Genomic DNA, 13187 nt, shown 5'->3' on the forward strand with positions numbered 1-13187 from the left:
TTGTTAGTGATACATGGAAGGAGGGAGCGCTGCCTTGAGCTTGGGGAAGACTCATGTCTGAGTGTCCAGAAAAAACACCCCTGGAATGGGTCAAGGCCATCTCTCTAAGCACTTCCCAAAGCAGGCTAAACACTGTTGCTTGCCTAGATCCTTCAGATGGATACTTTTTATCCTGCCCTTTTAAAGGCAGTTATTATGTGGCGGAAAGCCAGCTGAGCAACTAACCTTCCCTAGTCCCTGTGTTTCTCCCTTCTATGTGACAGAGACTTGACGGGGGCTGCAAGCACAAAGATAAATGTGTTTTTCGCCTCTGGGAGCTGAGTGTGGGAGATAAATGCTTCAACAACGACAAGAGAGGAAGATTAAGCAACAAAACGGAGGCATGAACAGAAAAGCACCGTGGAAAAATGGTATCCACAGAGTGGATACAGTTGTAAGGTGTGATGTACGCGCTAGTGTGAACGCAGAGAGCAGTACCCATGTAAATTTTTACTACTGAGGACTTTTCCAGGGTCCACTTTAATGCTTGTTTCATCCAGGGACACCTGGGGAACTAGTCTTGGAGAACTGTGGGTTATAAAACCCCTTGTTTGCAATGTCAAACTTTTTCAGCAGAGTAGCCCCTTCATGTTTCCACACACCTGGTTTTCAAACAAGGGTGACTGCAGTCCACGTTTCCTACTTAACGGAAACGTGAGAAATTGCTTGCAAAAGCAGGGAATGACGCCAAGAAAAGAAAAGCAAAGCGGGAAGGGCACAACCACTCCGCCTGCAGTGCGATCGCGCCCGGGGGTGCAGCAAAAGGGGAAGGTCAGCACTGCCTACGCGCCCTCTGCGTAATGGGAGCTTCCTCGGCTAGGCAAGCCGGAATCCCTCCCCGCGCCTGCGCTGCCCCGGAGATTCGGCGCAGTGGACGTGGAAAAATGAGGGCCGAGCACCTCGCGAAGTCTGCCGCGGCGGGCAAACCGCGTCCACTGCGACTGCGCGAAGGCCTGGGAGGGGTGGGGAGCGCGAGAGAGCACGCGACGCGCCTGCGCGGAGGGCGGCGTGGCGCGGCGGCGGGCAAGGGCCGTAGGGAGTGAGTGGCGCTGCGGGTGGGGCCGTCGGCGGCGCTGGTGAGCTTTGCGGAGCTGGGCGGTGCCGAGGAGGAGGAGGTGGCGGCCTGGGTCTGACGCGGCCGGGTTCGTGGGGGCCCTACTTGTTTATTTATTTATTTATTGTGGGTGCCTCCGAGTGTGCGCGCGCTCTCACTGCTCGGCGGGGAGGGGGTGGGGGGAGGGCCCGGGAAAAGGGGGAGTTGGAGCCGGGGTCGAAACGCCGCGTGACTTGTAGGTGAGAGAACACCGAGCCCGTCGCTGCAGCCTCCGCCGCCGAGAAGCCCTTGTTCCCGCTGCCGGGAAGGAGAGTCTGGTGCCGACAAGATGGCGGACGGGGAGCTGAACGTGGACAGCCTCATCACCCGCCTGCTGGAGGGTGAGTGCGGGCGCCGGGCATCCCTCGCTGCCCTCGCCGCGAAGCCGGAGGGGCCCCTGCCCGCCCGGGCATCAGTCCCCGGGAGGGCGGAGGGGCGGTCGATCGAGGAGGGGATGGAGAGGCCGGGGGGCGCGGGCGGGCGGCCTCCGGAGCGGCCGTGCGAGAGGGGCTGGGCCCGGGGACCGAGGCCGACAAACCCATCCGCGGAGACAGCCTTCGGAAAGGGCCTTGGGACTCCCCTGGCCGTCCTGCTGGCCTTCGGTGACCCTTCCAAGGAGGGGGCGAGGGTGCCTGCCACTGGGCATTGTGTGTCCCTGGAATGTGTATTTCTTCTCTGTTCTCTTTGTGCGTTGCCCTTGGTTGCCTCCGATTGTCGTTCCGGGAGTGGATTTTATAAAAATCCTTCTTTTAGGTAGGACAGTTTCATCTGCTCTGCATTTTAAACTCGATGCGCTAGTACGAACTCTTCTTTAAGGAAAAGATCGAATTAGCGGGAGTTTACGGACAGTTTTATTATTTGGCGTGGGGGAAAAAAAGTGAAACAATGTTGATCGGGTTGAAGATACATGTTAAGAAAAGGGAAACATACTGATACGTTTGTTTAAGCAATTGACTTTGGGATTTGAACGTTTAACAGGTTTAAACGGAGTTTAATTTCTGCACAAATTTAGTGAAGATCTATTGTAAAGCCTCTCTTGGGTTGAAAAGGTATTTGCATAGAAGTCTTCGCAGCATTTAAAGTTTTCCGGGCCCTGGTGGTTTTGATTAGTTATGTGTTGGAGCATAAGGGGGAAAGGAAGAGATGGGCAGGCCAGGGTATCTATTCGTTGCAGGATTTTATGCAAAGTTAAACGCAGTTTTCTGCCAAAGGGTCTCTTTACCCTAAAATTTGCATCATCATTAATTGTTTTGTATATAGGAAACAATTCAAGTCTTTTCAAACAATTTAGAGTCGTCTTTGTCAAGACATCTTCTAAGGATTGCATATAATTTGTTGTCATTTCCTAAAAATTACCTGAAGGTAGTTGTATGTACTTATATTTGGAAAATCATCGAAGAAGATTATTTGACTTTAGGGGAGGGTACTAAGTTTCTTTTTTCAACTAAAGCGTTGATATCTAGAATTTTTGAACAACAATTTTGTGTGTATCCCTTGTGTAGTTAAATTGATATATTCGCCCCAGATGTGAAAGCCTTCCAGCAGTCTGCAGACTGAATAGGAAGCAGAAGTTTTATCAGGAATTCTTATTTACCTTTTCTTTTACTATGAAGTTATTCTTGGGAGGCCCCCTGGTGCTTGCAGTCAGTGTTCACTACTTAAGACTTTGTAGTCTTTCACAGATGTGAACATTGTTGTTTTTTGGGGAAAAAAAATTGTACTTTGCATTATCATACGAGGAAAATATAGTTATTTTTAATTTTTTGTATCTTGATAGTCTTCAGAGTTTACCTTATAAGCATAAAATAGTAAATTTGTCTATTTTAAAATGTGCTCAATCTAGAACCTTTCAAGTCAGACAAATGCACCTTTTTATGATTACAGATCCTTAAATAACTTCACTAGTGGGGTTTGAGATTAATGGGGGGAAAAAGGCACTTGGGAAAGTAGCCTAGTGATTTCATTGTGAATCCAACTTAAATGCTTGGTTCTGGTTTTGGGTAATCTTTTCTTTTTGTTGCAAGAACTCTAGACCAGATATATTTTCCTGGTTTAGTTTAGCAAGTGTTTATTGAACTCCTCTGTGCCAGGCACAAGGAATCCAAAGATAAGACATAGTCTATTCACTCAAGGAGCTCCCAGTCTAAGCTAGTAGTGTTTCAGCTTTTCCCAGCCTCTTTGTTTTTATGTTTAAATATTATTAGTGAAGTTTCATTACTTCTTAATCCTGTAGAAGCATATTTAGTTTGAAAGTGCCTCCCTGGGATTCTAAAGTATTACATGTTCCTCCCCACCCTCCCAAATCTAGACCATCTAAGGACTTGTCCAGAGCAGACTCAGATTTTCTAGTAATTATTTTTAGACTTCAAAGAAAAACATTGTCTACCTTGGTTTTTAATGATGATATGTGCTAATTAAACTTAACTCAGATTCAAGTGATGGTATTTTATAAAGCTGCCTAGCAAAATAGCCATGGTTAGATTTTTTTTGTTGTTGTTTAATGAAATTATGACCAACAAAAGATAACATAATTAAAGTTTAGATAAGAATAAATTTCAAGAGTTCTAGTGTAGCAAGTGACTATAGTTAATTATGGTACATTGTATTCTTGAAAAATTGTGAATATGTGCCCTCACCACAAACAACCATGTTAGGGGATACATTTGTGAATTAGCTAGATTTTTCCTCTGTGTGTGTGTGTGTACACACATATACATATACACTTTAAAACAGTACTTTGTACACAATAAAAATATACAGTGTTGTATTTATTTATTTATTTATGAGTTGGCTGGAATTTCTCTATAATAAGGGAAAAAATTCAGCAGGACCTTATATGTCATTTTTAAATGCTTATTGTAGTTCCAGAACATATTCCTGCTTCTTCTTTTTATATGTGTTTGTTGTTGCTGCTGCTTTAGTTTGGTTTTGGTATTGGGTATTGAACTGAGGAGCACTTTACCACTGAGCTATATCCCCAGTCCTTTTTATTTTTAATTTGAGATCAGGATCTCACTAAGTTGCTTAGGGCCTCCCTAAATTGCTGAGGCTGGCCTTGAACTTGGGGCAATCCTTCTGCCAGAGTCACTGGGATTATAGGCATTCACCATCACCCCTGGCTCTTCATTCTCTTTTACTATATCAAATTGGTTTACACACTTCTAGTTTCTCTTTTGGTTGGTCATATCTAATGTATTTTTAGAGAGCCTTTTGGACATTTTAATAAATTTATGCTATTTAGTGTAAAATAATCGTGCTGGTTATTTGGACAGTACATGTTTCTTTGTATATTTTCTTGGGTTAAGTTTTACTTAGAACTAAAAGCCAAAGACTACTACCACTTTATCCCCTGTGGTGACCCTGCTACCACATTTTTGTGGCTCACCATAGTGCCCTTGACTCAACTGAAACTTCTTTGTATGGGTAACCTGAAAAGTCCAGTAAAAAGCTTTTTACTTAGTTCTTCTCTGAGGAGTTAGGGTAAGAGTGGGAGTATAGCAGAATCACCTGGGGGACTTAGTTCAAACTATAAATCTGAATTTATTTTGGAGGAAGGGAAATGGGATGAGTTGAATCTGATGCATTTAGGAGGAGGGTAGTATGGAAAACTGTTGCTGTGTGATTGAGATAGTGCCAGCTGTGTTGCCACCGACGTGATCCAAATATTTAAAAACTAAGCTGATAATTATGTATCATGTATTCAGTATTATGTATGAAATCATTTTATTTGGGATTTGCCTATTTTCTAATAATGAAAGTAAGTCATTCTTATTGTAGAAAACTTGGGAATGGAAAAGTGTAAAAGTGGGGAAAGGTTCTCCATAATGTACTGTATGATAGATAGCTTTTTAAAGTCTTTGTTGTTGTTGTTCATTGTTTTTTCACACACACACACACACACACACACACACACACCAGGCCCAAACAAAAGCTTGTACAGGGCTTTATGTACCATGTGAGTCACAGACTAGCAGCACTACATAAACCTACATGGTAAAAAGATGCGTCTCTATTTGGAACCACTAATAGCTTAATGAAAACCTTGGAATATGTTTTATTCTTGTTTGTTTGTTTTTTAAATCCATTTTCATTTTGCTTTGACCTGTCAGATGTTTGAATTTGTGGAACTGCTGTTGTTGAATGCATATCTCCTTTCCTCCTTGTGGATCACATACTCTTCAGATTTAGTTAGGTTGACAAACTAACATATAGGAAATTTTCCTCTTGGTGTCCTTTTAAAGGTTGAAGAAAAGAAATGGATTTGCAAAATGAAAGAGATAAATGAAACCACATTAAAAACCCCTTCTTTTCAAATGACAGCTTTATTGAGATATAATTCACATATCATATAGTTTGCTTATTTGAAGTGTGTAATTCAGTGGGTTTTTAGTATATCCACAGAGTTGTACATCTGGCACCATAATCAGATTTAGATCTATCTCTCTCTCTGAATTCTGGACATTTTATATAAATGAAATCATGTAACATGTGGTCTTTTGTGACTTTAAAAAAAATGTTTTGAAGTTTAATATATGTTGTAACATGTATCAGCCAGCCCTTTGTTCTTTTCGTAGTTGAATAATATGTGGACATATATACCATTTATCAGTTAATGGACATTTGAGTTGCTTTCCCTTTGGCCTGTTGTGAAAATATTGCTCTCAACATTTGTGTACATGCTTCACAAACATGTGAACTTATGTTTTCCATCCTTGGATATATAGCTAGGCATGAAATTGGTGGGTCACATGGTAACTAGCATTTGAAGAACTAATGCCTTTATTGATAAAATTGTTAATTCTGACCCAGCAGTCTAATGATTAGGAAGTGCTAGTTGCTCCTGGCAACCTCTGCTTCCACAGTGAAAGTTAGTAGAAAGACTAAAGTTAGTAGAAAAGAGCAGGTTGATAACCTTAAGGTTATTTTGTTTCTTCTCTTGATTCTTCTGGATGAGAGGCTAGAGGAGGCATGAAGATGGTGGCATACTTTATAACCGATTTGTAGGTTAGTGAGTTCCTCCCATCTTGTTAATAGTTCCAACAAGTGAGGGAATCTGACAGTTTGAAGAAGTAGCCCAGAAATGTTTTTATTTTATGCTGTTTAAATGCAGTATTCATGGGGGATTTAGAGAACTACTTAAATTTGAGACAGGATTACATTAAGATTTAGCATTAGTGAGGAAGATAGTAAATTGTGTCTAGTAGATTTTTTTCCTTTTATATCCCTCTTCATTTTTATCCAGTGGCATGTATTCTCAGTTATATCAGCCATAAAATACGTATAGAGAAATGATAAGATACTCTAAAATATTGACTAAAATCCTAGTGTTTCTGAAACAAAGGGTAATCCTGGAAGTGTGGGATATAGGGAGGCAAGGAGAAGAAATGGTTTGTAAATATCAGTGGGCTTGGCAGTGGTTTGGTGGGGTGGGAGATGGGGATTTCCAATTGAGTTTTCTGTGATTTAATTTTGATTGGATAAAAATTTATGCCATTAGGCAGAGACTGTTGCCTCTCTAGCAGCTGTAAATAAGCTAAATAAGGTTTATTCTTTCTGAAAAAAATAGAAGATTGATGACAATAGGAGAAGAAAAAGTTCAAGACCAAAACTTCTTTTTCTTCCTATACCACTCACCTTACTCCCATTAAATTGGTTCTCAAAAGTTGTGGTTATTAGTAGGTAAAATGTAATTTTTTACACCTCATTGTTTGAAGTGTACCCTCTAACAGACTTTTCATCATATTGATAAAATGAAAATACTTCAATGGAGACAAAATCGATCTGTTTCTAGAGGTACAAAGACCAAAAAGAAGTTTCTTCTGCAGTGTAAATCACTAGTAGCTAGCCTTTTCCTGGTTTGATTTAAGAAATCAATCTCTGGGTCTAAGTGGGTTCTTGTCATACAGTAGGGGAAAAGGCAGTGGTAGCCTTATTCTGCTTCTGCACTGTTCAAAACTGGAGTAGAGTGATTCGTGAGGGTTAGTGTAACCTTCCTGAAAGTCATTGGCCTCAAGGGCCTCCCTTCCCAAATTCACCTGCATTTATGCAAGGATAAGTAGAAGTATTAAGTTATATGCATAACATAAAAGGATATGCCTTTCATTCTTGATGCATGCCCACACTGTGAAACTTGAGATTTTTTTTTAAAGAGTTAGATTTTTTTATTTTTATTTTTTTAAAATAATTTTTAAGGCAGCTGGGAAGTGAAGGAGAGGAGAACTGAGGTCCCACACCTCTTCAAGGTTGTGCTCCTAGTTACCTCACTTCCTCCCACCAGGCCCCACCCCATAAATGACCCACCAGGAACTGGCCTGCATCACGTGGGCCTAACTTGAGATTTTGACGTAGCTTATTTCACTGTGAAGGAATTTTATTCCAAACATGTTCATCAGAATATCCCTTAGTAACATAAGTTCCCGTCTGGTCAGTTACAAGTAACCAAAATAATACTTTCTTTTAGTTCTTGTCTGACACCATTTCAGTTTCCCCTGATCTTATTTCTTATTTTCAAGATTAAGAGAAATCAAAAAAGTTAACTTGTCAAAATAAAAGATATTTGGTATTACATAGCTTTCTCTGATTTTATATCTTGCAGTTTGAAGAAGTAGCCCAGAAATGTTTTTATTTTATGCTATTTGAATGTAATATTCATGGGGGATTTAGAGAACTAAATATAAATCTTTAAACTAGCTCAATATAAATAAATAGTAAATTAAAAAGGAACCTTCATAGGTACTTCATGTATGTTGTAATATAACTAAACAACGTGTATGTTGTTTGATTATCAGATAATGGAGCCAAAGTAGTGAGAAAAAAATGACCAAATTTCTGAGTAGGAAACTTGCAAATTGTTAGAAAATAAGGCCTAAAGTAGATGATGGAAGGGAACAGATTTTGTGAATTTTAGACCCCAACTTCATGTGAATACTGAATGATAAACAGATGTTTACACAATTAATTGCTAACCCAGAAAATATCAGGAAGTATTGATACAGTGGGGAAGCCATGTTGTATAAGGTTAAGGATACAGGTTTTATGTGTACCTTAATTTCAACTCAGCTTCAGCTTATTGTGCATATTGAGGATGATAATAGGTACCTAGTTTATAATGTATGTGTAAGATTAAACAGGTAAGTCACTTCAAACAATTCTTGACACACAAAAACTTAGAAAATGTTCACTGTTATTATTGCTTAATACAAGCCTGAGCTAATAGTTAATAGAAAACTCTAAATGGTGCCGAGTTATACACCTTGCCTATATGATACTAAATTTCGAGAAGGCAAATTCTTCCCAGTACCTATTTAGTGTGTCTTTCACTTTGTGGCATACAACCACAATTCATGTGTGTGTGTGTGTGTGTGTGTGTGTGTGTGTGTGTGTGAGAATCTATACACACACACACATTACTTTCCCATTCCTTTTATCCATAGTATATTATCTGGTCTGTTATATCAGTATTGGTGCTGAACGGGGAGAATTATTTCTGAGCAGAATAACATGGTGCAAAATTATTTTAGATGATGTGTTATACAGGTTTTTGTTTTGTTTTGTTTTGGTCCTGGGGTTTGCATTCACAAGCTTTACCTCTGAGCTGCATCCCTAGTTTTTTTATTTTTTGTTTTTTTAAAAATTTTTATATTAAGACTGTTTTTTTGAGGTTGGCTTCTAACTTGCAGTCTTCCTGCCTCAGCCTTACAAATTGGGGAATTACATGCATGCCTGGCTTGTGACTTTCTTTTGACTAGGGACTAGGTCATTAGATCTCAAACTTGGGGCTCCTTTACGCTTAGCCCCCTCATACTTTTTAGAAGTATTGAGGACAAAAGCTTTTATTTATATGAGTTATTGATAAATAATTTATAAATAAATATCTACTCTTTATTTCATTTAAAGTAGTAATAACCTATAATATTTTATTATAAATAAAAATAACAGAATGCTGTCATATTCATGCAGATCTCTTTAGTGTCCATTTTCATAGAAGACAGCTGAATTCTCACTTATCCTGTCTAATTTGAGACTCTGGTTTGGTTGAGTATGTTAAGAAAATCTGCATTTATAAACATGTAATTGGAAAAAGGAGTAATGCTTTTTAATAGTATTTTTTAGATGATTATGGGTATTGTCTGGTATTATATCAAAATTCAGCAAGTGGTAGTTGTTTTTGTTTTTGTTTTTTGGGGGACCGGGATTGAACTCAGGGGCACTAGACCACAAAGCCACATCCACTGCCCTATTTTGTATTTTATTTAGAGACAGGGTGTTACTGAGTTGCTTACCACCTTGCTGTTGCTCCTGTCTCATCCTGTGGAGCCGCTGGGATTACAGGTGTGCACCACCACACCTGACTGTAGTGGTAGTTGTAAGGTGAATCTGAAAAGATACCAATGAATTTTTTTCTCTGTACATTGAAGTCCATTGATTTTATACTTTAAATGAATCTTTCTCATGACTTTGTAACATGCGTTGGTCATTTGGAAACTGGTCCCTGAATTGTGTAGATTTCCCAATGTCCACACATCTTGTACAGTATTAACCTATTAAATCTCAAGTTTTCAGTTCAGATATTTCAATGAGGGGCTGGGGATGTGGCTCAAGTGGTAGCGTGCTCGTCTGGCATGCGTGCTGCCCGGGTTCGATCCTCAGCACCACATACAAACAAAGATGTTATGCCCGCCGAAAACTAAAAAATAAATATTAAAAAAATTCTCTCTCTCTCTCTCTCTCTCTCTCTCTCTCTCTCTCTCTTACTCTCTCTTTAAAAAAAAAACAAATATTTCAATGAAGTTTAATACAAAGGTGAGTTAAAAAATTAGTGTAAGTGGTATGTTTATTGCTCAATTTTTTATGGGTGTTCCACATCTGGGACTCTGGGACTTAATGGATTTTTAACAATTACATTTGTTAATATTATAACAGAATATGATCAGAAGAGTCCTTAAGTATGGAAAAGATCATGGTGCTGGATTCAAATATTCCTAATTTTTATTTTGAAGCTTTCAGTTTTATCCTTGGTAGCAAATTCAGTCTGTTTTTCTTGAAGTGACAGGCTGAGTTTGTTCATTTTTTAAAGAATATCGGTGAAATATCAAGTAGCAGTAGTTTGTCGGTTGTGCTTCCAGTAAAAAGTGTTCCTTGACATACACAAGGCTCTGGGTTCAGTTCCCAGGAGTGGGGGTTGTGGAGGGGAGTGTTCTGTTACAAAAAAAAAGAACTAAAACAGTCATGCAAGTGTTTTTATTTGAGACAACAGAACCAATGTGTCATGGTATGCAGTGATGCTTTATGGGTACTTTCCATTTTATCGTATAAAATATTAAAAAGATGTATATTCAAGAGTTAAGGTTTAATAAAATCAATCATTTTTACTTCTTCATCAAGGGCATTGTTGGTGAAGCTGACCTCTGTTTTTTTGCAAGTACATGGCAGTGAACAATACACAGTGACTTTCAATGCTGTTGAGGTACCAGTGATTTTTACCCACTATAGCTTTTGCACCATCATTGCAGATGCTAACACTATGAAAAACCAGCTCATATTTGAAAACAGTATGGCTAGGACATTCCTTTATCTTCTGAAATGTCCAGAGTTCACCTCTTTGTTTTCCTGTTTACTCTTATTATACCAGCTATTTGTTATTCATTGTGCCTGGAACGATTTTTTATTTATGATGATTCACGAACCCTTGGAGAATTCATGGAAGTCATAGGCCTTCTCAGAAAAATATTCATGTACATACATACACAATGTTACAGATGGTTTGGCATACTATGCAGTTTGTTGGGCAGACTCAAGATGAATTGAAAGTATGGCAACTGCCTAATTCTTCAAATTAAAACCAAAATTCCACATTTTCACTAGTTGTAAAAAATGTTTTCCCCATTACCAGGAATTGAACCCAAAGGGTGTTTGACCACTGAGCTACATTTCCAGCCCTTTTTTATTTTTAGGCAGGGTCTTGCTAAATTGCCAAAGCTGGCTTCAGCTTCCAACCTGTGATCCCCATGCCTCAGCTTCCTGTGCCACTAAGATTATATAGGCGTGTGCTACTGCACCTGGCTAGTTGTAAAATTTTTAATTGTCCTTTTTTTTTTTTTGCATACAGACAGACTTTTGTGCTACATATAGACAAATTGACCTCACAAATTTAGAAAATCTAGATTGACTATCATCAATTAGTATATAACCTTGAGTGAATGGGGGAACAGGGTAGAGTAAATGCAAGTTAAAAATCAGTGGTTAATGAAGATTACTAAGATTCCATCAGGTAAACATGTATAAGGTGGAAAAATTAGTTCTTTTTTTTTTCCTTGCTATCCTTCCTATTTTAGAGACGGTAATTCTAAGTAAAAACTTGCTGGAGAAAGATTATTAGTGAAACACTTCGTGTGTATACAACACACACAAAGTATTATCATACACCCTTTGAATTTAAAAAGCAAGCCTGCATTGGGAATTTTTTTTACACAAAAAAAGTTGGAATATAATGGTTGAGTATAATTTTTTAAAACAATGAGAAAATGGAATTCTTTATAAGAGGATAATATTTTGCTTAATTTAGGTTCAAAGTTGGTGTTCTCCATCCAAATTGCAAGTGGTTATCTGCATAGTGATCTGTAATGAGATTTTATGCATTTCATCTTGGAAGATGTTTTCACACAGATTAAAATTGCCAAATATTACTATTAGTCTATGAGCATATGATTTTAGTTGAACATATTCATCATTTATAGAATTCTCTTGATATTTGCCATTTAACGTGTCATTACTCTGAGATTAAATACTTCCAAATAGAGAATTAGGTAGAAGCTCAACTGCACAGTTAAAAAGATTTTGATGTCCAAAAATTTATTTTGCTCTTGAATGGAGGTCTGAAGAATGCTATATTTTGAGCACAGAAAATACATCTGCTGCTTTTTTGTGGGGGAATAAAGATCTCACTTGTTACAACTTTTGGCAGCATGAGAACAGCAGAAAGCAGCTTGTTTATGATTCAAACAGGGTTAATTGTTCTCAAATGACTGACTTACCACAATGTATGTTTACAAATAGGATGGGGTTTTTTTTCCCTTACATTTTAGGGTTGAAATTATTAAGAAACATTACCAGGTTTGCAGCTAAATCTAATTCCTAAAACTATTCTGTTTGATAATAATAAATTCTTCCTATTCACAGAAATTTCATTTCAGCCCTAAGTTTAAAAAAAATTACAACAAAGCTATCACTGCTAGGCCATGAAACTGCTGTGTTGATGGGGCAAATCAGCATATTTAAGAGCAAATGAAGTTAACCATCAATACTACTAGTTTAATAATATATGATATATTAAGATGCTTTTCCACAGAATAACTGCACCATAGTGTTTAAGCACCCTACATTTCACAAGGTAAAATTGTCCAACTACGTCTTTTTCTGCTCCATGTGTATTATATCACTATTGGTTAACAATATGTCTTGGGAGATTGCACTTCAGGTTGTACTAAATTTTCTCAGCTTATTTGAAAATATTCTTGCCTGTAGTTGTTCCACACACACTACTCTTAGAGCTAACTTTTCAGCCACTTCAAATTCAGCATTGGCTCCTTACATAAAGAAGTATTGATGATATCTGTCAGTTTTCAAGAACCAAGTAAAATCACTCAAAACCATTTGTCTTGTTTTAAAATTGTTATTGATCTGAATGTCCTCCAGTCTTCAATTACCATTCTTACAGAAAGGCTAATGAAAGAATACACCACTCCAGACAAATCACCAGAGAAGTTCCACTTTATTACAAAAGGCTATGGGCTTATATAGATCTAAGGAGAGGTGGCAGGGCTTAGGTAAATGACGGGTCACTGTTTATTGGTAAGTTCCTCTAGATGTCAGTTCCGGAGCCCACGAAATTAGTTCTTATTGGGGCTAAGGTTTCCCGCCAGCGGGAAAGGGAGAGGCAGGAAGAGAAGCTCCTCAGGCACCATGTTGGGGTTTTCTGGGGTGTGGCTGCCATTATACCTTTTCCCAACAGCTAATAGCTTTTAAAATTTATTGTCTCAAATTTCTTTGACTTCAA

At 38.5% G+C, this 13187-nt stretch overlaps 1 protein-coding gene across 5 annotated transcripts in view; it reads left to right on the forward strand.

Annotated features, from left to right (window-relative positions):
* The first annotated feature begins 785 nt into the window (after positions 1-785).
* The window catches only part of Ppp1cb (protein phosphatase 1 catalytic subunit beta), a 41327-nt gene continuing 28925 nt past the window's right edge, over positions 786-13187 (forward strand). Inside the window, exons 1-2 of one of the 5 annotated variants that reach the window (XM_077792079.1) lie at positions 786-810; positions 1333-1473. In XM_077792079.1, the coding sequence (XP_077648205.1) occupies positions 1422-1473 (52 nt within the window). In that variant the 5' untranslated portion in view covers positions 786-810; positions 1333-1421. Of the gene's footprint in view, positions 811-1017; positions 1182-1208; positions 1474-13187 lie in introns of those variants that run through there. The other 4 variants (XM_077792077.1, XM_077792078.1, XM_077792080.1 and 1 more) reach the window with 4 other exon arrangements.

This window comes from Urocitellus parryii, chromosome 12 (assembly GCF_045843805.1).
Source record: "Urocitellus parryii isolate mUroPar1 chromosome 12, mUroPar1.hap1, whole genome shotgun sequence".
In the NCBI taxonomy this organism is placed as follows: Eukaryota; Metazoa; Chordata; class Mammalia; order Rodentia; family Sciuridae; genus Urocitellus; species Urocitellus parryii.